The sequence below is a fragment of the Urocampus carinirostris genome, chromosome 15 (genome assembly GCF_059441175.1).
Source record: "Urocampus carinirostris isolate Australia breed hairy pipefish chromosome 15, RoL_Ucar_1.0, whole genome shotgun sequence".
Lineage (NCBI taxonomy): Eukaryota > Metazoa > Chordata > Actinopteri > Syngnathiformes > Syngnathidae > Urocampus > Urocampus carinirostris.
The window spans coordinates 11,540,066-11,565,553 of record NC_142363.1 but is presented as its reverse complement, the minus strand read 5'-3'; the positions used below and the strand labels follow the sequence as shown (position 1 = coordinate 11,565,553).

The 25,488-nt window shown below is 36.7% G+C and overlaps 1 protein-coding gene across 2 annotated transcripts in view; it reads right to left on the bottom strand.

Annotated features, from left to right (window-relative positions):
- LOC148351551 (connector enhancer of kinase suppressor of ras 3-like) overlaps positions 1-25,488 on the bottom strand; it is a 71,068-nt gene that overhangs the window by 1,487 nt on the left and 44,093 nt on the right. Inside the window, exons 15-24 of one of the 2 annotated variants that reach the window (XM_088354003.1) lie at positions 19,803-19,845; positions 8,023-8,076; positions 6,518-6,557; positions 6,060-6,229; positions 4,672-4,745; positions 4,470-4,541; positions 4,300-4,364; positions 2,783-2,907; positions 2,376-2,679; positions 247-437 (exon numbers count right to left, since the gene is read on the bottom strand). In XM_088354003.1, the coding sequence (XP_088210129.1) occupies positions 247-437; positions 2,376-2,679; positions 2,783-2,907; positions 4,300-4,364; positions 4,470-4,541; positions 4,672-4,745; positions 6,060-6,229; positions 6,518-6,557; positions 8,023-8,076; positions 19,803-19,845 (1,138 nt within the window). Of the gene's footprint in view, positions 1-246; positions 438-2,375; positions 2,680-2,782; positions 2,908-4,299; positions 4,365-4,469; positions 4,542-4,671; positions 4,746-6,059; positions 6,230-6,517; positions 6,558-8,022; positions 8,077-12,067; positions 12,347-19,802; positions 19,846-25,488 lie in introns of those variants that run through there. The other variant, XM_088354002.1, reaches the window with a different exon arrangement.

The following is a 25,488-nucleotide window of genomic DNA, read 5'->3' as shown; positions in this document are numbered from 1 at the left end:
TTTGGTGAGTAAAATATGGCTATATCCCTAATTAGTATTAAAAAAATTATATGGAATATTATTGATGTTTTTATATGTGTCACAGATGTATTTACAGTAATAATTTTATAGCCATAAATGTTATTGAGGGACTTGATTCAGACGTAGAACTACAGAACGCCGAGGTGTGAAATGCACAGCCTGCCATTGGTTTACACCCCTCACTCCCACACAAAAAAAGAGCTACATTGAAATGAAAAGACGCACCTTCAATGTGCTGTTGAGCGTCCTGATTAGATGCAGTTTATCGTTAACAGTGTGGTTTTTGCAGCGTTTAACAAAGGAGGCCCTGAATTCCCGTTTCGTAGACGGTTTGCGGTCTCCTATTGGTGACAAGCTGGCTTCCTTCAGGTGGATGTATAGCTTCTCCATCTCATCAGCGTCATTGTTGTGATTGCCTGCAGCAACATTAGTCACGCGACACCGTGATTATCGTCAAGTAGGTGGAAGGTCATCGAAGATCAAGCGTTAAACAGCCCCGACAGCAATGGCACACACAAATTACATGCAACTTACATCCAGTAGGTTCTCAGCTGGGAGTGTTAAATGTGACTGCCAGTGGAACAAAGTTCAGAAACGGCATTTTGTTTATTCTTTCGTATGTTTATTGGAATATCTTTGTGTGTGTGTGTTTACAATTGCTGCAAAAAGAGATGAACTACTTAATAATAGCAGTCAGTATGGCAACATCTGACTTTTAAACTACAGAATCAAATATTGAATTGAGTTCTAACAAACATATATATGGATAGAATTGTAACTTTTGTTTGAAAAAAAAAAGGACGAGTCAAAAATAACTAAGAAGAGTGTATCTATCCACCTTGATCAACATTTTTATGGGTTGGACAAGGAGCACCCAAAAATCTATTCTTTAAAAAAAAAAAAAAAAAAAACTAGAGTAAATGGCTCAATTTGTTTAAAATAACTCCCCCAAAATGGGACCTTTTCTTTTAAACACTGCCCCCACACCAACCAAAGTGCAAAAATACTAAAAAAAAAAAAAAACAGCGCCATAAAATGTGTCATACAGTACAAAACAAATCCCCCCACATCTTATATGTAATCTCCCTGCAATTGGCCTCTCTTACAAGGTATTTTTAATACCCAATAATAAGAATACCTAATAATGATAATAATAATAATACATTGTATTTCAAAGCGCCTATCAGGACACCTAAGGTCACTGCAATTTATAGGACACAACAATAAAGAAAGAGTAATACAAGCAAGTAAGTAATAAATAGCAAATAAAACACATTAGGGGCGGGTATGTGAGGCAGATGGTCATGAAAAGGCAAGTCTGAAGAGGAGTTTTGAGTCCGGATTTGAAGGTGGACAGGGTCGCAGAATATCAGAGGTCAGGCGGCAATGAGTTCCAGAGCTGGGGGGCAGAGCGGCTGAAAGCTCTGCTCCCCAAAGAGCTTAGGCGGGCAGGGGGTATAGTGAAATAGAGAGAGGAAGATGATCTGAGGGTGTGGGATGGTGTGGCAGTGTGAAGGAGGTCGGAGAGGAAGGGAGGTGTATGAGGTATATACAGTATAGTCAAAATAAGGAAGCTATTCCAAAACTTAAAAAATACTAAAATAACTGAAATTGATTTTGCTAAGAACTAACGTGAAAATAGGTTTATGTTGTTTTAAAGTTTAAACCCACCAAATTGTGTCATTTTGTTTTTTTTTTAATTTAAGAAAAAAATGGGTCACCTTGTCCAAAACAAGCGCCAAAAGAATCCCGACCTTTTCATTTTGAACAACCCAAATAAATGATCCTTTTTGAAAGTTGCGCCCAACCAAATGTGAGTAATTTAGCTATAATCACCTCCAAAACCCTTGGTAGCTGTGTGCAAAACTACTCAGAAACTTGGATCAATTTGATCCCCGGAGTGGACCAATCCATAATTTTGTGACCTAAATGTGGGTGTTTTTTTTTTTTTTACTGAAGACTTTCTAAGAGTGTACAACAACACCAACAAAAATGCGCTTAAGATCTAGCTTTTGTCTGGAGATCAGGTTTGGCGGTTTTGTTGAATTTTGTCTTAAAATATACGGTGTGTCTCTCTCACAGAAAAATAAATAAAATGAAATAAATATATTTTGCCTTTATGGATCTTTGGGACAAAAAGGTTCTTGATCCTTGTCTAAGTCTACAACAAAAAAGGAGCACGCAAATGGAGAATTGCGATCGTCAATTGTGTTAAACAATTGCAAAAATTGTTACTTCAAAATAAGTTTTTTTTGCATTTCCTGGTCACAAAAACTTAACAAAAAAGGAATAATTTGAAAGATGTTAAAATATATCACCTATCCCTTGTTTGTTGAATAATGGAAAAATCTCACCTTTTTCTGCTTCACCCGAAGCCTCCATCTTTCCCGCCCCTCCCTGAGAGGACTCCGTTTCAGCCAACTGCGGCGTATCCTCCTCACCCGGAGGCTGATGCAAGTGCACTTGGACCGAACACACGGCAGACGCTTCACCTGCAGGAGCAGGAGACACCTGGGCTACCAGGTCCAACCAGGACTGCCGCTGTTTGGAGATAGACGAGGCCGACGAACTCTGCGACGTCATCGTGCTGAGGGGCGAGGAATGTGAGCCGTTTGCTTCGCTGGAGACCGTCGAGGAGTACGGTGGAGGAAGAGTACCCTGAGGGACCAAGATATTACCAGCAATTTATGGAATACGTCCTGCATTTTCATCATAAAAATAAATGTTAATATGAATATAAAATGAAACCTAGGACACTGACCTGATTTGTGCTACCAGGTGGACCAGGAGGAGCTATAGAATCCCGCAGGGTCTGCTCATAATATGGTGGTGGTGGTATGTCAGTGGTTTCTGTTTCTTCATGGTCACTGGCCTCACTGTAGCACTCTAAGGCACACATAAAACCTCCAAACTAAATGGGTTTATATAAAGTTAGGAGACCAAATGTCTTAGGGAAAGACACAATCCAGCAATATGAAGCATCTTTGTTCCGAAACATCCAAAATGTAAAATCCAAATCAACAAACAACTCTAGGCGATTAATCAATTAATAAATGTTTAGTTTGTATACCGTCCCATACCAAAATTGGCAGGCTTCCTCCACATATCCAAAATTGTACGGATTAGATAGATTAGGAAGACTTTTACATTTGGACATCTACACACTGAACAAAAATCCTACTTATTTGGCAGAAAATGTAGCTCATTTCAAGTATCATTTCTATTACTTTACTATAAATAAATAGAATAAGAGAAATAATATTTCAAATGAGTAAAATGATAATTTTTCTAAGATTTTGTTTCAACTAAAATAATACCAAACTATTATTACTACATACAAAATAAAATGTAATATTTCTAGAAAAAAAAGAATAATGTTAGAATTTAAAAAACAGTTCAATTGAGGAATCTTCACATTGAATACGTTTAAAATGGCTACCTGACCCTTCCCCACTACTTGAGTTTTTTTGTTTATCTTTAGGATAAAAAAGTAAACAATGTGAACATCCGTACGAGTAATAATATATGCACGTTTATTTACCGTATATACTCACAAATAAGCCTACATCACATTAAGCCGCCCCCCTAATACTGCATTAAAATAGCCACATCCTAAGTAATACATACCCAAAATATTAATGAAACGTGTACCTAAAGAAAGATAATCATTTAAATGAGTAGATAATAGAGATTACTTAACCAGTAATACAGATGAAGATAAAACAATTTTAACCCATTTACTGTACCTTAAGTAGCAAACACATGTCCATCATTTTTATATTTTGCCATTTTTTTCCTTCTTTGACTTGATTGCTGTTACCCTTTTTCCTATTGTCCTTATCTTTAACTTTGTTGGGACTCAATATTATCGGTGAAATGAGATGTGATCCCTCTAAAACACAAACGGGTTGACGCTTATTGACTGAACAGGAAGACGAGATCGGCCGACGGGAAAGCACGATGAGACGGCGCGACAGTGTGACATTGTAGACACAAAATGAAGTCTGAAAATTGGGGGCCAGGCGAAGCACCTGAGTCGGCCAAATGGTTGGACTTGCGACGATTAAGCTTGGTGGAGGAAAACCAAAAGCCTAATTTGGGTGTTTCTGCCTGTCTGGCTCTGCTCTGTGTTCACTTTGTTTTATGCGCGTATAAGCCAACCCCCGATTTCAGTATTGGATTTCATGGTTCTAAATTGGGCTTATAGGCAATTATCGACTGTAAGCGCTAGAGAATTATGCTTAATCACACTAAACCAAGTTCTATCCAGAAGCTCACCAGCTGCTGTTTCTTGTTCGGTGGGTTCATAGTGAATGGAGGCTAGCCCGAGCTTGTTCAACCATCTGGAACACATGTACGCAATTATTTATTAGCAGAATTTCAACATATCATTTACGTTCAAGTATTTTGCAAAATGCAGTGAATGTGGCATTATAGTTGTAACTCACAAGTTCATTTCCTCATGGTTTTCAGCAGCAAAATAAAACATCATGACTTGAGGGTGACAGGCTTTGAACGCACTGCAAACAAGAAGAGACAGCAGTGTGATGGGGTGTAAAACAAAATCATACAGTTTTCTGTGAATTTAACTTCTGATAATGTGAGAGTCAGTGGAAAATGTTCCAACTTCTTTTAAAAATGAATGCCTACTGTTTTTTCTTGCACTCAATGGCTCGGTCGATCATGAAGTTAGTGAGGTCAATGTAGCCCTCGGCGTTCTCCGCCTGCAACAAAACATTAAACAACAGCCGAATGTGAAAAGATGATGAGCAAATGACTTGAAGCCACTTCCTGGCAAAAGCACCCCCAGTTAGCTACTTCTTCTATTTCCTCTTGCTACGCATCTGTGACATTTCTGAGAGTTGAACCAGTCAGATTCACAAATGTTTTCATCAGGGTTGTTAGGGGTGTAAAAACAAATCAATGATCAAATACATTGTCAACTAATGTAATTAGTGATTAGTCCTTTTGATACCTTTTTGATTAAAATTATTTTAATTATAAGAATTACAGCTCAAAAAATACAGCTATGTTTGATTACAAAAGACCTATTGTCTTTTGTATTTACTTGAAAGCAAACATTGTGTTGATCTCAGAACCCAGAGCTGCCAAAAATTGAAAATCTAATTTCAGATTGGATAAAGGGAACTTTTAAATTGTGTTATTTTTTTCGTATAAGCATTTAAAAGCACCATTCCAAATTGAAAGCGGTTCATTTCCTTGCCTGCATGCTGGTTTTGGATCAGGCGATGGTATAATTGTAATCCTGTGCAGTCATTTGAGACATCTTGTGATTAAGGGCTATACAAATAAATAAGTCTTGACATGACAAAAATAAACCACACATCAAACCTGTTGTTACTCCACGTTTCCAGCAGATGAAACTAATAAAGCATAAAAAAACATGGAACAAACTACAAAAAAAGAGCATTGCTTGTCCCTCCCAATTTACATAGTTTTCATATAAAATTTCATAATTTGCTAAAAACTAGCTTAGTTATCAACAGCGGATGCGTAGTATTTGGTAGCACTGACAACCTAACGTAATAAGTTACCGACTGGCTGGCAACCAGTCCGGGGTGTCCCCTGCCCACTGCCCGAAGATGGCTGGGATGGGTTCCAGCACCCCCCCGACCCAACTGAGGATAAGCGGCAGAGATAATGGATGGATGGATGGATGTTTTAAAAAATGTTTTACCTTTTTTGGTGCTTCATTGAAAATGATATTTTTGTGTTTATATTGCTTCAGCTAAATGCCCTATTTTGTAAAATAATGACAATTTTTTTGTCATAAAACATCGCTTTTTTGGGAAGACTTCTAGAGCTTGTTCAACTTCTGCATTTTGCAAAATAAGCTTTTACTTAACGTAAATGTCATGACTAAATTTGCTAAGTATACAGTGGGTGTTCCCACTGTCAATGCGTGTGTTACTTTTAAATCTGAAAATAGAAAATACATAAAGACAGACATCCTCTCAACTGGACATTGAGTTTGAAAAAAAAAAAAAAACAGAATAAAAAGGTAACGTATTTCTCACCAGCTGGTTTGTGTACCAATACAACGCTGTCTTCTTGAGGACAAACCAAAACTTCTTCCATTTGATCCCCAGGAAACCTTTGCCCTCTTTCTTCTTGTACAACCAACCCTGGTGGTCTGGTTGACCCAGCTCTTTGACGGAAACTCGCCGCCTGCTCATCGCACCATTGCCTGTTCACACAGATAAATGCAAACGTTACAATGAGATCCAAGCACACGCTTAAAGGTCCTGTGCAGTTTGAAAGCTCAAATGTTTCCAGTGACCTAAAGTTAGCTTGTGAAATACAAACACGTACAGATATTTGTCTACTTCACAACAGTATAGTTATACTGTAAATACGATACAGATTTATAAATTAACAAACACCAAATTAAAGAAAACTCTATCCCTTAAAGATGCCAATTACATCTCAAGGTCTGTCAGATAAATTATATTTGGAGTGGAAGTTGACGGCTTACCTCCTCGACTCTTCTTCTTTGACTTGTGTCGCAGCGAGACCTTTTGAAGAGACACACAGGATGGGGACAGTTCAATGCAAAAGTCGGAAAATTTAAGAGCATGCTAACCGAGAACCAGCGACTTACAAGAGGCTGCCTGTAACATCCTGTTTCATACTGCAAGTGTCACAGGTGCACTCTTTCTCCCTCTACCTCTGTCTGTCACACGCTATGCAAGCACACACATCCTCAACAATAATGAGGATCCTTAACCGTTCCTTGACATTGTCTTGCTATTTATGGCTCAAATTATTTAAATAAAATAGACAAAAGTTAAAAAAACACTATCAATGCCACTAGATCAGGGGTGGGCTTACCTTTTAAGCCACATGCTGCATCCGGTTTAAAAATTTGCCTAAAGGGCCGTATTTTGTATCAACCAATACATTCTTGAATCCAATACAAGGAGAAAAAAATGTAGGCCAATTCAATTTTTCTCATATTGTTGTGGTAATTTCATAAAGACATTGCACTCTTTTTTTTGGGTGCATTTTGTTTTACATTCCATTAAAAAAAATAATAATAAAAACTGAAAACAGATATGTCTTTATAGAATAGCAAGATCAGATTGGTTTTGAAACCAAAGTAATAAATCAAAACTTGCAATGCAATATGGTTTGTTCAGAGGTTGTTGTTTTTAATGGAAAATAACAAAACAAAACATGATCATAGAATAGCAAGAAAAATAAAGGCAGCTATTTCAATGTTGGAGCCACCAGGAACAAGAGTAGCACCATCACATTATCATTGTATTCTTAACAATATTTATTATTTTACAAGCTGGATAAAAAAAGCTTGACGGGCAGCATATGGCCCATGGACCGTAGTTTGCTCACTACTGAAAAAAATCAATAACTTCCAACCTTTAACCAAAGGGCAGGGTTTTCATTTAGAAATTATTTAGGCACACCACTCATGCAAAATATCTTAAAAAAATATTCTTTGCATCCATTTTATTTATTCAATGTATTTTAAACCTTTTCATCAAATTTTCTTGAATATAATTATATTTTTTGGTGGCGGGGGGCGTGGTTCAGATGGTAGTACAGTTAAATACATTTGGAACGTATTTTTTAAATTTTATTTTTTGTTTTATTGATATTATTTTGATTTTTTTTTGTAGTTTTATTAGATTTTTATTTTTTTCTAGAGAATTTGAAAAATATACTAAAAATAAGAATGATCTTCAAGTGGAACACATTTTTTAAAACAATGCACAGTATTCTTTACTTATTATTTTGAAAAAAAAGAAGAATATTAAATCTTGAGAATTTCCAGTGGCACTACAAAGAATGTCTAGCAGAAAATTAGTATGCAGTGGCACACTGGTTGAGTAACAGAGCAAGAGAGAACCATCCTCCAACTTCATCTGAAGATTTTCTTATGGCGGGCAAATTTGATACTCTAAGACCGAAAAAAATGTATGCATGCACAAAAAAGAAAAAGAATAAAAGAAAATAACTTACAGGGTTGTAATCATCAGCAGCCATTGAAGCGGAGACGGATATGGGGAAGGCCGCCTGGTCAAGAAGCAAAAAAGAAAAAGTACACAATACATCACAATTGATAAATTGGTGAAAATCTAATGACACCATGGAAAAACATTTGTAATGTGGTGAAAACAAAAATAAAAAACAAGCATATTCAGCAAAGCGTAGACCTCTTTCAAACTGCCCGATGACTCGATAATCAACAGGCAGAACATGTCATCTTGTGAAATACACAACGCCCTGATGTTTCCAGTAACAAGCTGGCAAAACCACATGTTTATGAAGCATCTTACGTATACTACAGTACACACACACACAAAAAGCATGTTTCTCCCTGACACAATTGGGGTAATCTTCAAAAGGAGACAGAAAACAACCTGTTAGCAACCGTTACCAATACTAACTGAAAAAATATTTGAGAAAAAACAAAATGCCTTAAAAGCAGGATTTCACTCACAACTCACACTCTTCAGTATCCTCAAGTCTTGTCTCAAGACCGCACCGACAGATGTTAGCGATCACTGTATTAAATAACGTCAGACGCGGAGCACTAAGCATTTTGCGATCAATCAACGTCAGCGATGGGTGACATATTGAGTAATCAGAGTGCTCACTTGACTCATTGCTTCCTCAGCAAATGAAGTTCCTTATTTTAAAGCCGCAAAGAGAATACACAAAAAGTCGGACACTAACAGAAGAAACAGACGCTCTCCCATTAGAACGTTAAAACACAATCGAAACAGCTTCATATACATTGAGAACATCAGATAAGGCAGAAATCGGATTGGTATTTGTATAATCTTTAGTCTATCATTAGCAAACAGTAGGGCAGGGGTCTCCAAAGTGGTGCTTCCTCAAGACAGCTGAAGTGCCCACGGAGTGTTCTGGAAATAGCTCACGAATGCTGGGTCACTGTGATTTTCTAGTAAAATGATATTTTGGTGGTTGACGGAGTCTATTTAACCCTAGTTGTAATAATTAGCCGACCATAATAACATCATAGTAATAACAAGTTTTTTTTTGTTTTTGTTTTGTTTTTTAAGAAATGCATATCAAAATTGGTGGCCATTTTGCTAATAAACAAAAGGTAGCACTCAGCGTGAAAAAGGTTGGAGACCCCTGCTGAGAAGATTTTGCACAACAGCAGTAGCATTTGCATCTTCCTTTCAAGGTGACATGAGTAATTTTAGTCGCAGGGGGGGCAACGATACAAATACAACACCAAACTACTGGACAGGAAGTAACAAAAGTCACTGTCTTGTACTACGGACAGACTGAAGAGATCTTTTCTTCCTCATGCCATGAGGCTCTTTAACTCCACCCGGCAGAGTAAAGGCCCACATTAAACCACACCACCTACGTTGGATATTACCGAATCTTACTGCAATATGTATTCTGTGTAGCACTATTTAGTTACTCTATATAACACGCTACAGTGGGCATTTGCACGTCACACTGGGTATTTGTATATTGTATTCTTTTGGCTTTATTATTGTACTGTTCTCAGCTCAGGGATGCTGCTGGAAATATGAATTTCCCTTAGGGGATGAATAAAGTATCTATCTATCTATCTATCTATCTATCTATCAATCTAAAATTCAAGTGTGCTTCGTTTCCTGAACCACCTCCGGCCCTCAAAGTAAACAATCATGTGGAAGACCAAGTACTGTACTGTACTCCAAGATTTAGAAAAAAAAAGCACACTTTTTCTCTCGTGCTTTTCATTCTGGGAAAGTTGACATACAAAAAGTCCCCTACACCAGAATTTCTCAGTACGTTTGTGGGTATACTACTTGTATTTTAAAGAATAAAAAAGAATTAAGGTATTCTTCCAGGAAAATTTTAATTTGGCAAAAAAGGAACTTAGGAAACAATCGCTTTGAAAATGTTAGTAAATATTTTCAATGATCCATGTGCGCAAACATCTCGTTTTTATTAGTGATCAAGCACCCCCAAAGATGATAGCATTTTTAAAACTCTCTGAAAGTATGTTTTACAGTGGTATCTTGAACAACTATTTCACCACCCAATACCATGACTTTGTTATTATCAACAAATATAAGTCCCCATTTTAATTGCATTGAATTGAATGCAACTATGAAACAGCTTTGTCTGTAAAGTGTAGGTTGGAATTCCAAAGATAATTGGCTAATAAGTTAAATGCGTCCTCTGTATGTGTATGTGTACTTTATTAGAAATAAAATAGTAAACACTGGGCATGGCGCAGTAACTGTGTTTCTGCTGACCACAAAATGTATTGCGATGTTATCAAATGGAAAGTGACACTCCTGAACAGTGCTAAATGAATCCTAAATCATTTTAAGTGGAATGTTTAGTTTTTTTTTTAAACCAGCCAAACACTTTGGGTGCTAAGCAAAAGCTCAACTTAAAATTGCGCATATCCCTACAGTATTTTGATGTGATATAAATTGTATGCGTACACTACAAATACAAAAACAACTTCTTCCGTTGGCAGATCATTTGCTCATCATAAGTATTTTTTGTCTTATCTAAAAAGGCTAATACAGTAAATAACTCAAATTTAGTAAACTATTGATTTAAATACATTACTTTAAATATTTTTTTCAAACAGATGTTATCTGTAAACCACTAAAACTAAAACAATATATTAAGCCTTTCGCTCATCTTACGTATTTTTTTCCGTTTTCTTAGAAAAAATAAGAATGGTATTTAGTAACATTCAATGAAAAGATAATACATTATATTTTTTGGAAAAAAATATTCACTATGTTTCTATGGAGTACTTTTAATGTGATAAACATTGCAAAAGCAGTCTTATTCTGTTGGCAGATCATTTGCTCACCTGGAATATTTTTTCCTCTTTTATTTTAAACATTTGGTACGGTAATATAATTTAGCCACTTTGATTTAATTTTTGGGCAGCACGGCAGCATAGTGGTTAGCGCGTGAGTGGCACAGTTCTGAGGTCATGAGATGGAAACTCCTGTGTGGAGTTTGCATGTTCTCCCCGTGCTTGCGTGGTTTTCCTCCGGGGACTCAGTTTTCCTCCCACATTCCAAAAACATGCATGTCAGGTTAATTGGCTGGTCCAAATTGTCCCTAGGTGTGAATTAGCGAGCGAGTTGTCTGTCTCTGTGTGCCCTGTGACTGGCTGGCAACCAGTTCAGGGTGTCCCCTGCCCACTGCCCGATGATAGCTGGGATGGGTTCCAGCACGCCCGTAACCATACTGAGGATAAGCGGTGCAGATAATGGATTTCATTTTATGACATCTTATTATAATACACAATTTTAGAAAATACTTAAAACTAACAAAACTGTCTTACGTGTAAATTGAAGATCAAGTTGTCTATCTTAGCATTACTTAAAATTGATTTTATAATCATACAAATAATTAAAATGAGCATGTTTATCTGTCAACCGAACAAGAACAAATCTTTAGCGTACTTGTTTAACTACATAAAACCAATTTTTCTTAGGTTTAGCTTAGCTTATTGTTTTGGTCGTCATAAAATATTGTTCCCCATGTCTTTTTTACCAAAAAGCAAAAAAAAAAAAAAAAAGAGGCGCACACACAAAATATATGTTTAATAAATCAGAGCAACTAATTTTCCGTTTTTTTTTTAACATAATTTTGAATATACTATTATTTCTAACGTGTTCGCTGGTTACGGGTACTTTGTTGGAAAATGTTTCACAAGGGTTAAGTCATTTATATAAAATATTGACAACCATTGCCTTGTTTTGATTGGGTCGGAAATCAATGACGTACTCTGTTTTCATGACGTAATATTCCATGCGAACATGGCTTTTAACCAAAATTAATAGTATACAACCAAATAATTTAAAGAGAACTTAAATAAAAAAATACACTCTTCGTCTTAGAATAAATGTTATATTATTTAAGACTATCAAAACGCGATCAAAATACTTATCTGTGAGCAAACGTCATATAGGCGGTTTATATAGTAACGTAATTCGCCCCCAGTCGTCCCAAATATTGACATTTTCTTTCAAACTACAAACATTTAAAACAGTACCTGCCACCAGAATGTCATCGAATGCAGCCCAGATTGAACTTTCTTCTCGAATTTTGACCAAACTTCGGCGAACATGTTAAAGGTAAAAAGGAAGTCTGTGAGGCTTTGTTAATGTACTCAGGCGACTTTCCGTCCTTTGCAACAGGACCTTGCTGCCAGCGACTCGTTAACTTCAAGTAAAAATTAAGGGGCTATAATAAGTTTCGTACAAGTCATTGAAATAATGACAAAACCGATTCCACATGCGAGCAGCATTTAACTTCTCTGATAAAACCAAGATTGTTCTCCACTGGGTGTCGCTGCACGTAAAAAAAGTTCGAGATAAAAAGAGGAAGTGGAAGTCAAAACGGCGGAATTTTAAAAGATAATAGCAATAGTTTCCAAATAAAACCAAGTAACATACATTAGATGAGTTTAAGATCTCAAACTCACGGTCCGGGAGACAATTGCAGCCCCCAGGATGAAAGCTCGAGGCCCCCGCCTTAATATGAAATTTAAATGGACAAAGTGCTTTATTTTCCCACTAGTTGTTGTGGTATTCTGCCGTGCCACCGAAAATGAGTGCTAAAAGCACAACGGAAGAAGACAAAGTACGGAGACTCAGTGACCAACACTCACCTTATTACTTTTAAAAAGATAAGGGAATAAGAAAGAAAAGGGAAAAAAATGTATTTTTCTTATTTAAGTAAAACAGTAAAACTAAAGGTATAAAAGGAAAAGAAAAAAGAGAAAAATAATCAAATGAAAAGAAAAAAGAAGATTGCATTTTCCTTTTGTATCTCTTTAATTCCTCTTTTCTTTCCTTTTGTCTTTGTCTACATTTTCCGTTCTTTTCCCCTGTTTTTTTATTCCCCTTTAGACTTTTTTCTCATTTCTTCCCAATTTTTAATTCCCTTAATATATATATATATATATATATATATATATATATATATATATATATATATATATTCCTTCCTCTTATCTTTCTTTGAGAAAGGCTGGGTAAAAATGGAAGAAAAAGGGTGCTTTTTGCTCACTTTCACTCCATAGTTTTTACACTTCCTTGGACTCACTTTGGGTTGCATTACACATAGTGGAAACATATAAAACACTGCCTTTTAAAGAACAGCGTCATGTTTTCACCAGATACGTTTTTGTAAGAAAAACCCCGTTTGGCCCAATCTCACTCCAATCCAAGCTTCAGAGGCTTCAATTGAGTTTGAGACCCCTGGTTTAAGAAGCATTAGGCCAAGTAAAATTCACTTGTACTTTTAAATCAAAATTCAATTGCATTTATAGAGACCTTTTAAAAAGAGCTAACACACACTGCATGAGCTCAGAGCGTTTCTTCTCTAGGACCATCACCACCATAAACAAGCGTGCCGGACTTTGAAAAATGTATATTTTGCTAGTTGTATTGAAAAATCGGTAATGTAGTAATATAGTTATTTATATCTTATTTGTCAATTTATTTGGTAATTGTGTTACTGCTAAATTATATTGCAGGACTTTACAATGCATTATTGTTATGATGCACTGACAACTTTGGCCGAGTCTAAGCCCTAGCTTGTAAATATTTTTCCATAAATATAGTGTCATTCTTTTTATTTTATTTTCCTCTTTTAAAGGGACAGTGTGTAATATTTTGCCTCTCCCAATGGTAAAAATCATAGTTCATTAAAAATAGATTTTAATTTTAAATCTATCTATCAATAGGTCTGAAATTATGTTGCCAACTTGATGATTAAAAGCATATTTGAGTACATTTTACAAATGTGCATCATAACTCACTCTTTAACAGGAAAGTCATGTTAAAGAATGTTAAAAAATTAAGAACAAATACATTTAAATACATTGTTTTACATATACTTTTCATAACAGGTCTTTTTTCTGTGCTAAAATCAATCCATCTACCCTGGTCATATCCCTCGGGAGGGGTAACCGACAGCAAGACAAACACATACAAAAACAAAGAAAATAAAAAGGGAAAAAGTAGCAAAAAACACACACACATTTTTTGGACCATGGCTAACCCAAATGCCCAAACACCCAAACAAGTTACACACCTCGGCACCCAAGTTGGTCATGCTTTCGTCCCTCCAGATGAAACGGGACACAAGAAAGCGGCCATGTCACTTGGGTCAGGGTGACAACAACCCCTAACCCCCCCCACCCCCAAATAAAATTGTGCCTTATTGGTCAATGAGTTTCTGTAGTTTGTGTTCTTGTTTTTGCTTTTTAACACTCATTTTCGGTAGCACTAGACAACACAGCGACATCTAGTTGGTAAATAATACACACTGTCCTCTTAAATCTTAGCCCTGGAGTGCCTCGTCTAATCTCATTGTTAACGATGTTCACTATGTTGTTATCAAAGACAATAAGGACAGTTCTAATTCCTTTTTTCAAATTTCTCACATGTATTTCATTACCAAGCATGCGCTGGATCAGGATAGTGAGGACAGGCCAAATCAATCAATTAATCAATGAATCAAAACTGATTTGTAATGCACTTTTAAGACAACAAATTGCAACTCAAAGTGCTGCATAAACACATTCAATGTACCCTGCTTTCCGGACTATAAGTTACAACTAAAAAAATGCAAATTGGCCATAAATTTGAAATGTGTCTTAAAATCCAGTACGCCTTGTATATAGATAACAATGGAAATGTATGGTAAATTACTTTATTTGTGCAATCATTGATCAGTCCAAGATGTTGCTGACCACAATTGCATAACCCTAGTGGCAACAGGGATCGAACCCGCATAGCTGTGGTGAGATTGCCAAATTCTAACCACCAGACCACTATTGACATATGACGACATATCAAAAGTCATTAGGTACTCATTGCCACACTATTTTTAGTCACGGTACCAGATGCGAATGTTGGAGAATAGAGAAAACAAAGTGATTACAAATTGGTATAACATTCTGTTCCCTTTTGCTCAGCCCAAATGCTTTTTTGAGTGTGTGTTTATTTAAATCCTTCAGGATGACTTTCTGTTTCATCCATTCTCCAACATGGCACTGTGACTCAAAACAAGGTGATAATGAGATAAAACATGATGCCTTATCATGTTTTATCCTTATTCCTAGTGGTCTAGTGGATAAGATACAGCACTCCCCCCACTGCGATCTGGGCTCAAATCCCAAAGTATCCGATGTTTTACAATTTTGATTCGCGATATATTACGTCTGATCAATCATTGCAGAATCACTGTACTTATTTAGTTTTTGTGCAGCCCTGGCCCTTATTGTACTTCAATTCCATGTGCTTTATACAAGGTTTGTACACCTTGAGAAAATTGTATAAAATATTTTTGTGGATCAGAACCATATGTGTGTATCAATATTTTTGAGACGAATCTCTCCCTATATAGGTGTTGTGTAAAATGAAAATGCTTAGATTTTCAGTTGTAAGAAGTTCTTCCCATTACCAAATTACCTCTGGGAAATGCTACCTTTTTTTCATAAATGTCCATAAATGATATGTAATTCTTTTGATGATACACATTTCATTATACCACGTTTAAGTGTAGCATGCAGTTGTACAATTGGGTGTGACCCGTAGGAGGAGATGATGCTTCATAGGACAATGCTGTACAAACTAATGCAAGCTGCCACTAATCACAAAGGAAGATGAAAGATGGGGGCGGCAGTAGCTCAGGAGGTAGAGCGATCGTTTTAGGATTAAGGGATCCCAGTTCGAATCCCGGCTTGTCCGTGTTACATGCCGAAGTGTCCTTGGGTAAGACACTGAACCCCCAATACCCCCAATAAGCAGGTTAGCGCCTTACATGGCTGCACAGATCACGGCCGCTATTGGGAAATGTGAAGCACAATGTAAAGCGCTTTGGGAAGTCATTGACTTGAAAAGCGCTATATAAATGCAGATCATTTCATTTCATTTCAAATGCAATAGCAAAGCAAAGCCACCAGAGAGCAGGTCAGCGTCACTTTTAAGCAGACTTGTTTTTTTCTACATTTAATGCGTGGTCTATGGAGTCAGACCGTCGAGAAACATGGCGACAAGCATCTACAAGTCTTTCATGCTAAATTCCAGCTCTATTCAAACATTTAAAACACAATACTAAAATTCAAGCATTTTCAAGGATTTCAAGCACCCGTACAAACCCAGCTAATAGTCCAGTGTGCCAAATGTATTTTTTGGGGGGGGGGGATTCGCCTTGTGATCCCGGTGCGCCTCATAGTGCGAAAATACAGTACAATAAGAAAATCCTCTTCTTTTTCTTCACCCAACAACCCAGAATGCCAAATTCACAGACAGACACAATGGTTAAAATATGATAAAAAAAACAAATACATAATTTAAAGAAAAAGATTAAAAAAAAAGGAATTTATGGATGGGCATAAAAAAAACATAAGGAAAGGGGCCTGAGGGAGGCTCATCCGCACTGATAGGGATGGGAGCAGTCAGCTGCAGGAAGGATTTTCAGCCAGCTAACCAGACCGAACCGTTACATACATTACATACATATAATCAAGAGGTCCTTTTCAACATAACTCACATTCTCTTCTTCATTTTTGGGGGTTTGTAACCATAAAACTTCATCTTGATTTAAGGCCTTATCTGAGTTTCAAGAGGCCTTAAGGATTCCTGAGAATTCTGATTGGTCACGCCATTGTGGAGCACAATCTCCTATCACGGGCCGTGCTGGGATGTGTCACGGCACTAATCTAATGTAACCCACCATATCCCTGCAACACCAACCCACAGCCTTTCCTGACCCGAAACCGAGTGAGAAGGCTAACAGAGAAGCTATTCTTCTTGAGCAAGTGAATGCGTCGTTGGGGGAGGGTCACGATAGCGCAATCTCGTCTGATAGCTTTGGCGTGAATTGCAGCGTTTCTACGTGTGCCAAAAAGGGTCTCGTGTCACATGACTGTTAGTGTGGCTGCAAACACTGCATTTGAGAGCGCTCGAGTGGAAAATGCACAAATGAATGCAGGCGTGCAGGGCTCCACACTGACATTGCTTACTAGGAGCACGGCAGGCCAGACTTAATGTTGGTTAAAGGTTACTACAATTAAATAAATTATATGTAGTTATATTATTATTATTATCATATATCCTTATTTTTTGTATGGTCTCATTTGAAATATTACCTTTCTTTTGGTACTATGTTTTTTTTCTTGTAAGAAATATACTACTTAAAAAAAAAAACTGCCTAATATAGGTGGCACATACATTTGCAAATCGTTAAAATCCTTTTTGTTTTTAGTCAAAAAAGAAAGAACTAAATAAAAAATAAAATTATTTAAAATATTTATCGAAATGAGAAAGAAATGATCAGATAATTTTGTTCATTTGATGTATTTTACTACAAAACAAAACATTTCCAAAGGATTATTTAGGTATTTCTGTAAGGAAAAAAAAACATCTTAAAATGAGTTTTTTATGTGCCACGTTAGATAAATATGTTTATGGATTATCTTTTTCTGTCATGATTACAGATGCGGGGCACCTGAGTCTGCTCTGGTGGCGCCAACAGCTGTGGACCCTGATTGGCTGGTGACCTCTTTTCAAACCCCCGCCTTCCTGTCAACATTGGTCCGATCGTCTGCGAACCTTAGCTACACGCAAGGCAAGCTCTTTTGACTCCTGACTCTATCCTGCCCTGTTTTCCGTCTGATTCCCGTTGCCGACCTCTTTTCTGAACCCGTTTATGTTTTTTGCTCTTCCGTCCCAGCCATCGACCTGTTCTTTCTCGCTCTTGACATTGCCTTCGCTCGACACAGACGTGCCACTTTCGTGTTCTTAGCAATCTGCTACCTGTGACCGACGATCACCGGATCGTGGGTGCAAGCCCTTTCCTCCTTCTACATAAAGCTGAGTAAAACGAAAGCAATTGGGTCCCATCTCCGTTCGTGGTCCATGACATTCTCTCTTGTAAAAAAAAAATAGAATTGTCTTTATAGTCATTGATGTCGCGTAGGTTCGATTCCCGCCTCCTCAGAGTTAAATGTCGAAGTGTCCTTGGGCAAGTCACTGAACCCCTAATGCCCTCATTGAGCAGGTTGGCGCCTTGCATGGCTGTCACTGCTATCGGTGTGTGAGTGTGTATTTATGGGTAAGTGTGAAGCACATTGTAAAGCGCTTTGGGAGGTCGTCAGTGACTTGACCATTTATCATTTCATACCAATGTAATGAACATTGTTTACATCCAAGATTTAGACAAGAAAACTAAGTTCTTCTTGTAAAGAAAACTAATACTTAAAAGATTAACATTGTCTGAAAGATAAAGATGTATTTGCTACTTTAAAGTATTTCCCTATATTTACTTAAATAATAAAGCAAACATACAATTATAAAAAATATTTAAAAAATAGTTACATATTTTTCTGAGTACTCTGACAATATTCTATCATTAAAGATTTATAAAATAATATTTGATTATTTCAGACATACAGTGGAACCTCAGTTCTCGACCATAATCCGTTCCAGAACGCTGTTCGAAAACCGATTTGGTCGATCACCGAAAATCGTTTTTCCCATTAAAAGTAATGTAAAATAGTTTTAATCCGTTCCAACACCCTAAATGTTTTACGTAAACGAAGCTAATCCAGGCTAATCGTATGTTCGCGTTATCGTAATCTTCCGTATGAAAGATTACGCTAACATGAACGTGTAAAAATAAAAAAAGGATTATGAATAGGATTTCTTACTTTTGTGGTGGACGGTGGGGAGAGAAAAATCATCAAAAGTTTTTGAACCTCTTCCAAAACTAGCGGCAGTTGCTTGCTTATAGCGCTAACTTCCTTAGCCGCATCACTCGATTTCACAGCCTCCTTATTCTTTACTATCGAACTGATAGTAGATTTAGCCATGCTGTATTCACTAGCAAGATCGGAAATTCCTACACCTCTTTCATATTTAGCTATTATGTCTTTCTTAAAGGCAATAGTTGGACGAACAACTTGTTTTTTTTTTTCACCAGTCCTGCTTGCACCGACCTTCTTCGGAGGCATAATTAGGGGCTAAAACACCCGTACGCCGCTCAGCATCACACCCTAGCGTACCGGCGTTCGAATTCCGATTTTTTGACCGAACAGCAAAGCAAGAATTTCTCAAAATTTTGGGTCGAACACCGATTTGTCCGAACTGAGAGGCGTTCGCAAACCGAGGTTCACTGTATATTGTATTTCACCAATACGTAAAATATCGTATATAATTCATTATTCATTATTTGAGTAAAAGAAAATCTAACATGGGCAAAATCATCTAACATATCAAGTACAATTGTTCATTTTAGTTTGTATTTGTCGTATTGTACTACAAAATCTAATATATAGCACAATAGGATTTTTCTTTAAAAGGAAAAACATGATCTGTCCATCAATATCTCCCCTTCTCAATGTAAATGCAGAATTGTAATTAATGTTGAATCACTGTAACTTGAGGTAAGGCCCGATACCACTGTTTTGTAACCATCTCTGAACATACATTTTGAAAATGGCTTAGCTCACAAAAGTCACATAAGCAAACCCTAAAAAAGGCGAATTACAAATGCCTGTTGCTGAACTAACATTTTTTGTATAACCTTGATTCAAAATCTGAATCACCTTTTAAACGTTTAGTTTTATTATTTACAGAAAAGTACAACTTTTAAGCATCACAGAACATTCTTAAATATCATTATTTTCACAGATTACTTAATGAGGGCCACATAAGCTATTAGTACACTTATTTTGAGAGAGAGAGAGAGAGAGAGAGAGGCCGTGTACTTACAGCTTGAGAGAAGGACCAGGATCGTATATTTGGTTGATTATACCTGCAGGAGTAATGAAAACAATTAAGAGAGTGGAAAAATAACATTCAAACTTGAGCATACGTCACACAAAGGTACTGTCAATGCAACTCCCTCAAAAATGTACAGATTGTGCTTTTATCAGAGCGATGCACTCTTACAGACTGGCACAAACCGAGTGTGACAGATTCCATGGGAAACATTTAATGGGTGGAATGTGCAAAGTCGGTGCCAGTGGTTTTGATAATGCATTTGGCAACACACCGCAGCAACATGGTTTTCCAAAACCCAAAATACTTTGTGCACTCCAGACGGGCCTCGCCCTGCAATTTAAGGCAACAAAAATGTCAGTTTTTTTTAAAGTCGCACTTTTCAGTTTCTTAACCATTTTTTTCTTTTCCGATAGGGTTTATACATTATAACTAAAAATTATAATGTATAAAGAAATTAATGACATTTAATTAAAAAATAAGTCCCTAAAATGATACTGTAGGTGACTTGATAAAGTCTATAAAGATGAACAAAGCCTTCTATACTTATTTAATTTGCCCTAATTTTCAAACTTCAAGTCAAAATAGTTTTTTATAGCTATGCTTTTTTACTCTGACATAATATAACAGATTTTACTCTTACAGTGACACAGTGAGTTTTGCTTTGGGCATTCTGAAAACTAGCGTTATTTTCTATTACACTGAAAACAAGCGTCATAATATGCTAGATCAGAAACTAACGCCTTTTTTCATTGAAAGTATTGGGATTTTTTTTTATATGCCAAAAACAAGCATTGCATTCTTCTATGCAGAAAACTAGCATCATCATCTGCTGTGCAAAAAGTAACTGTCATTTTCTACTCAGGCGAAAACAAATGTCATTTTCTATGCTGAAAAAAAACTGTGATCTTGTTTTGTGCTATAAATTAGTATGTTCTTCTATGCCTGAGACTTGTGTCATCTTTTTTTCTGTTGGAATGTTCTTCTTTGTAGAAAAATAGCGTCATTTTTTTCTGTATAAAAAAGTAAGCATTATATTTTAGGCCAAAAACTAGCGTTCTAATCTTCTATGTTAAAAACATTCGTAAACTAGCGGTATTTTTTCTTCTTCCATGCTGGAGACTATTGTCAGATTTTCCTGTTTAAAATCACTGTTGTTTTCTTAGTCAAAAACTAGCATTAATAACTTCTTTTGCGCTGAAAATGTGTGTTTTTTTTTCTTCAGAGAAAACCAGCATCATCATCCTCTGCATTTAAAAGCTTGTATCATCTTCTAAGCCAAAAACTACAGTTTTGGTATTCTGCATTGAAAACAAGAGTAATCTTATTTCATACTATACTGTATTAAAAGGGACTTCTTTTACACAGAAAGTTAGCAATATTTTCTTCTGTATTGAAAAAGCCAGAATTGCATTTAAAGCCAAAAACCTCTATGTTGAAAACAAGTGTAATCTTATTTGATGCTATAAATCTGAGTTATCTTTTTTGAACTAGCTTCTTCCACACTGAAAACTGGCTATATCTTCTTCTCTCACTTCTTACTGAGCTGAAAACTAGCTATATTTTATTATCTTTGGAAAACAAGCGTTGTCATTGTCTTTGCAAAAACTACTGTTATGGTCTTCTTCCATGCAGTAAACTGCATCATCATCTTCTGCTAAAGGGAAAACAAATGTCATCTGCTACGCTGAAAACAAATGTTATCTTATTGTAAGCCTTAAATTAGCGTTATGTTCTTCCATATCGGAAACAAGTGTATTTTTCTGTTGAAAACTACCATTGTTTTCTATTAGCATTACCTTTATATAATTGCTTAAAATTGGTGTTTTCTTCTACAGAGAAAACTAGCATAATCGTCGTCTGCGTAGAAAAAAAGCAAACACCATCTTTCAAGCCAATAACTAATGTTGTCGTCTTCTACAATGAAAACATGCGTAACCTTATTCTATCTATGCCGTAAATTAGTTTCCTTTTTTGATGCTGGAAACTAGCTTCAACTACGCTTTAAACAGCTACATTTTCTCATCATCTTTTATGCACAAAACGAGTGTCAAGGTCTTCTTCCTAACAGAAGACTAGCTTAATCATCTGTGCAGGAATCTAGCATCATCTTCTTCCAAGCCAGAGCTAGTGTTTTTTTCTAACCTAAAAAACCCCGTTAAAATCTGTCCTAAATTAGAATCAATTCTTTTGCACACTAGACTAGCGTCATATTCTTCCATGTCAATTATTCCGTCCTGAAAAGTAGTGTGGTCTTTTTTTTTCTCGAATTAGCCACATGATCGACAACCTTCAGGTGGACAAACATTAAACTACACTTGTAAAGGGCAAGCCTGCTATCTTACCCTCTGAAAAAGGATCTTTGTTCCTCGACCAGTATAGTGTGCAGATTCTTTTTTTTCCTTTTTATTAATGTTCAACAAATCTTCTCCAGAACCTGGCACTCCCACCATCCAAACAATACAACTAAAATCAGAGACACGTCTACTGTATGTGTGTTGACGTAGTATAAGTTAGTGTAATCAAAAGGGGATAATAATTCGATTAAAATAACACGCAGTCACCGTTTGGAACTAGAAAACTCCTATCATCCATATATCCCCAAAACTGTGTTTTTCCTACATATTTGTTCGTATAATCACATGTTAATCCATCTTTATGTCACATATTGTTGGGATTTAGTCCCAAGTGTTGTTTATTATATTCCCCTTTGTAAGAATACTATCAAACCTGAGTGTATGTTTCTTGGTTAAAATGTCATAAAACTCTAAAACTGTGCAGAGAATCAACCTAAATAGTCTTGTAGAGAAATATTGATTAGGTTTTTCCTCTGTTGTCCTGATAAAACTATCTAAAGAATAATGTGGTGCTCCAAAGGCAAGTCAATCTTAATAAAATATTAAAACATTCTCTTGAGGTTATTCGTCAAATATTTTTTAATTTTTAGTTCAAATAATTTTTAATCCCTAAATTTGCTATATTGCTAAGTCAAAAAGTGACATGGGAATGTTTTTTTGTGATGTAACGGTATCTTGTTTAACATTTTTGGGCTAGTGTCAGGTGTAGTCGATAAAATGCGGTATGCCACATAAGAAATGATTGAGATAAATAAGCTAAATTTTGAAGAGTGTTTGTCAAACAAGAACATTTAATTTTAGATGATTTTGAAAGGGTTGAGGTCAGGGATTCCAATATCATTACAAAAAGAATTATGCATGTTTTAATAGGAGTGACTTTTTGCTGTGCAAGCATACATGAATAAGATTCATAGGATCAAAAAGAAAGACTAAATCCCATTGATAAAGGAATTGATGAAGCTCTGTACTTTTGTGTCCTTCGTGGAACTACATGCTTTTGAAGGGTGACATCAGGAATTGAATCGAGTGCAGCATCGCATTAAATACGCTGCCATGTACAAAACACATTTGTTTTTTCACATTTCCATAGTAAAATGCTGAAGACAGACGATTAATTCCCACGTCAATCATACCCTCCGACCCTCAACCAATGCCATATTCCGCAATGCCACCAAACTCCCACAGTAATGAGTCAAAACGATTAGCATCGTGTCCTTCTATTTATTGTAAATACGAGTCATGTGAGGTGATTGAGCGTGCAACAAATCGGCCGTGACGTATTCGCTCCTTAGAATAGAAACACGTAGGCGGGTTGTTGACTTGAATCATCATTGGTGGTGTTAATATAGGAAGGCGCACTTCGTCGTGCTCTGCCACAGAGCAAAGATGGGATAGGGGTGTAAAGGATGACGAAATAGAGAGAAAGGCACCAATAACGCAAATTGTCATCGGTTGGAGGAGGAGGTTGTGCTTCCAAGACTCTCACAGATAAATGTCCTTCCGTCCTATACGCTTGCATACATTGAGACACTTTTCTTCCATTGCATGTCTATTCAATCAGGGTTTCACTGCAAAATGTCTGTTGAAGTTTTTGAGGAAAAAACGTATTAAAAGGGAAAGTGTGTAATATTTAAGGCCTTCTAACGGTACAAAAAAACTTTCATACAGTAAAAACAACAATATTAATTTGAATAATCTGCAGAAATACATGAAATATCATACCAACGTTAATTTTTATAAAAAAATACAAAATCATAGGTAGATACATTTTTATTTCTTTTACACCGTGGAATGTCCACTTAAGTCGGCGCCATGTTTGTCCGGCATCCTGCCGCCATGCTCTGCCATGTTTCACTGGCCCTTGTATATTTAAATGTGTTTGTTCTTAATTTATTTAACATGGCTTTCATGTTAAAGAGTGAGTTATGATGCACATTTGTAAAATGTACTCAAATATGAAGACCGGTTCATTTTGTGTATGGGCAGTGGCAGGTGTGTGACACAGTCATGTGACAAAGGGGGCGTGAGTTCATTGGTTGGTGTCCATCATTGAGCAATAAATGCAATTCACATGCATTGCTAGGATTAGACATAGTCTGTTTACACAACAATATTTAGTTTCAGGAGTCATAATCTGACATTCTTTTAACCATTTGCTGTTTAATCATCAAGTTGGCATCATGGTTTCAGACATAGAGGAAGTGCAGTCAAATTGTTTGTAACTCATTATGTGTACATTTTTGTTCATTTAATCTATTTTCCTTACACTTGATGTATCTGTCATAATGGTGCTAAAAATGAGTACATAGGCAGCCTTGCATAATATGTGGACACACTCTTATTCATCTTTATTTTCCTTATTTTTTTCACTGACCTAAATTTGTGAACCAGAGATTGATGCGAACGTGTTATTACCTGCAAGCATTGCATGTATATCTGTTGCTTGTTTGTGTGTGTCTGTCCACACAGGAAAAGGGGGAATGAGTTTAGATATGACCACTGTCTTTTACAGGAAGTCAGGAAAGTTGCCCTTAATGTGGAAAATGCCCCCAAAAAGCTGACGTAAAACCTATTTGTTGCCTCAGCAATTACCCCCAGAAAGACATTCCAAGCTCACAGGCCTGATCGACATTGAATATTAACATATTTTAGGGATTGTAGTTTTACGCTTTTGGGTTTACCATTTTCATGTGCCAATAACCCTGCCACACAAAAATAAGGCATGAAAATATCTCACATTTAGGAGATAGTCACGGTTTTGAATTTAAAAAGGAAAAGCTACGGGAATTGCATCGATCCGATGAGAAGATGTTTTGAGATGGGGAAGGCGATATTCTGAGACTTCCCAAATGTGTATTGAGCATTTGAAGTAAAGTCAGTGCAGAACTGTTTGTAACACACATTAGATTATATATCATCCATCCATCCATTATCTGCACCGCTTATCCTCAGTAGGGTCGCAGGGGGCGCTGGAGCCCATCCCAGCCATCTTCGGGCAGTGGGCATGGGACACCCTGAACTGGTTGCCAGCCAGTCACAGGGCACACAGGGACAGACAATTCGCTCGCCCATTCACACCTTGGGACAATTTGGACCGGCCAATTAACCTGACATGCATGTTTTTGGAATGTGGGAGGAAACCGGAGTGCCCGGAAGAAACCCACGCAAGCACGGGGAGAACATGCAAACTTCGCACAGGAAGGTTGGTAGCTGAATTTGAACCCATGACCTCAGAACTGTTCCGCACACGCGCTAACCACTGCGCCGCCGTGCTGCCCTTATATGTCATTATCGCACTATAATTATTACAAGATACAATT